This window comes from Pinus tabuliformis, chromosome 3_2, assembly GCF_031772625.1.
Source record: "Pinus tabuliformis cultivar Carrire ecotype Pingquan chromosome 3_2, CPIR1, whole genome shotgun sequence".
NCBI lineage: Eukaryota > Viridiplantae > Streptophyta > Pinopsida > Pinales > Pinaceae > Pinus > Pinus tabuliformis.
In genome coordinates, this window is record NC_142302.1 from 584,376,911 (window position 1) to 584,378,304 (window position 1,394).

Below are 1,394 nucleotides of genomic sequence, written 5' to 3' on the forward strand. Positions count from 1 at the left end.
AGGCTGAAACAACTCATGTTATAAATGGCATGTTGATATAAAGAGAAAGAGTGCCACATGCTCTGAAACTCGCCATTCTTAGAACAGCGACATGCACAAATATTTATTAAATAAATAAATGGTGCATGCAGATAGTTACGTTATAAATAAACATAAACGTTGCAGGTTAACTCTGAATACAGGTTATATCTGAGATCGAATCTCACATAACTGTGAATCTTGGATGAAAGAAGGAGATGAGGATGGATAGAAAGATCTGGCAAGCGCTCCCGGAAGAATTATTGCTTCTGATTTTAGGAAGGCTGCCCGTTAGGTTTTGTGTGAAGCTGAGGACTGTGTGTAAACGATGGAATTATGTGTTGTGTTGTCGTGATACCCTGCAAAGAACGCTGGATGCTAACTTGTCAAATCCCATGCGACCCGCGAACCCCATCGCTGGGTTCTTTGTTCAGACCTATAAATTCGGATTGGAAACGTGGGCTATAGAAGACGGCGGTTCACAGGTTTACAAAGTTGCTTTGCGACGCGAATACCGTACGGTTAATAACCGTTATGTTTTGGGTGCTTGCAACGGTCTCATCTTCTGCCGCTCTAATGTTTACGGGGATGAGGACATCGTTTCTTCCATAGAAAACCCTGCTTCCAGGACATCCATGCGTCTCCCATCATGCCTAAACCTACGCACCTGTTTACTTGAGGCTGACCTTTGGATGTTCCACGCCATGGCTGCAGAAATAATTTTACGTTGATAGGGCAAGATTGTATGAATAGGATAGAGATGGAGATTTATGATACAAATTCCAATGCATGGTCTTGCTTTTCCATGACAGTACCCTGCCACATTATTCCTAACAGTCGGGGCATTTATTCTCGGGGAAAGTTTTACTGGCTGGTTAGCGAGGTTAATACCAACGCGCCGGGCTGCATTTATTATGCGGGAAAGTTTTACTGGCCATATGGCCACATTTATCCTTGGGCTCCCTGCAGAAGCAAGGGCATGGTAGCATTTACCGTAGCAGACAGACATTGGCAAGAAATTCCACTGCCCAAGGAAGGCACATGGGAGAGGCCAGGCGAAGCAGGTTGTGAATACGCACGTTTAAGTGGATGTGATGGTCGAGTTGTGTTGATATGTCAAAAACGTGATCGTGATCTTTGTTTGTGGAAGTTAAATGAGAATGCCACGTCACATATGAATGGTGCGAATTGCGGGAAACTCCTATTTCCATTTTTATAGTAAATTTAATGCACCTTGACATGCAAAGTGAATAGTGGGTGCTTTGCTGGTAATATGCCAAAGTCAACTTTGAGAAAAATATAAATGCAAGACACCCATTATTCCCCTTGCATGTCAGGGTACATTAACTTTGCTATAGAGGTAGAAATCCCAAATT

The 1,394-nt window shown here is 43.0% G+C and overlaps 1 protein-coding gene across 1 annotated transcript; it reads left to right on the plus strand.

Moving 5' to 3' along the window:
• Positions 1–242: 242 nt before the first annotated feature.
• LOC149181909 (F-box protein At3g07870-like) lies at positions 243–749 on the plus strand. The gene has a single exon (XM_089414370.1). It carries the CDS (start codon positions 243–245, stop codon positions 747–749), a length of 507 nt encoding a protein of 168 aa, XP_089270496.1.
• The last annotated feature ends 645 nt before the right edge of the window (positions 750–1,394 follow it).

What these genes read in the sequence shown, in the direction of transcription:
- LOC149181909 (XM_089414370.1), top strand. Translation starts at nt 243, where the DNA reads ATGGATAGAAAGATCTGGCAAGCGCTCCCGGAAGAATTATTGCTTCTG.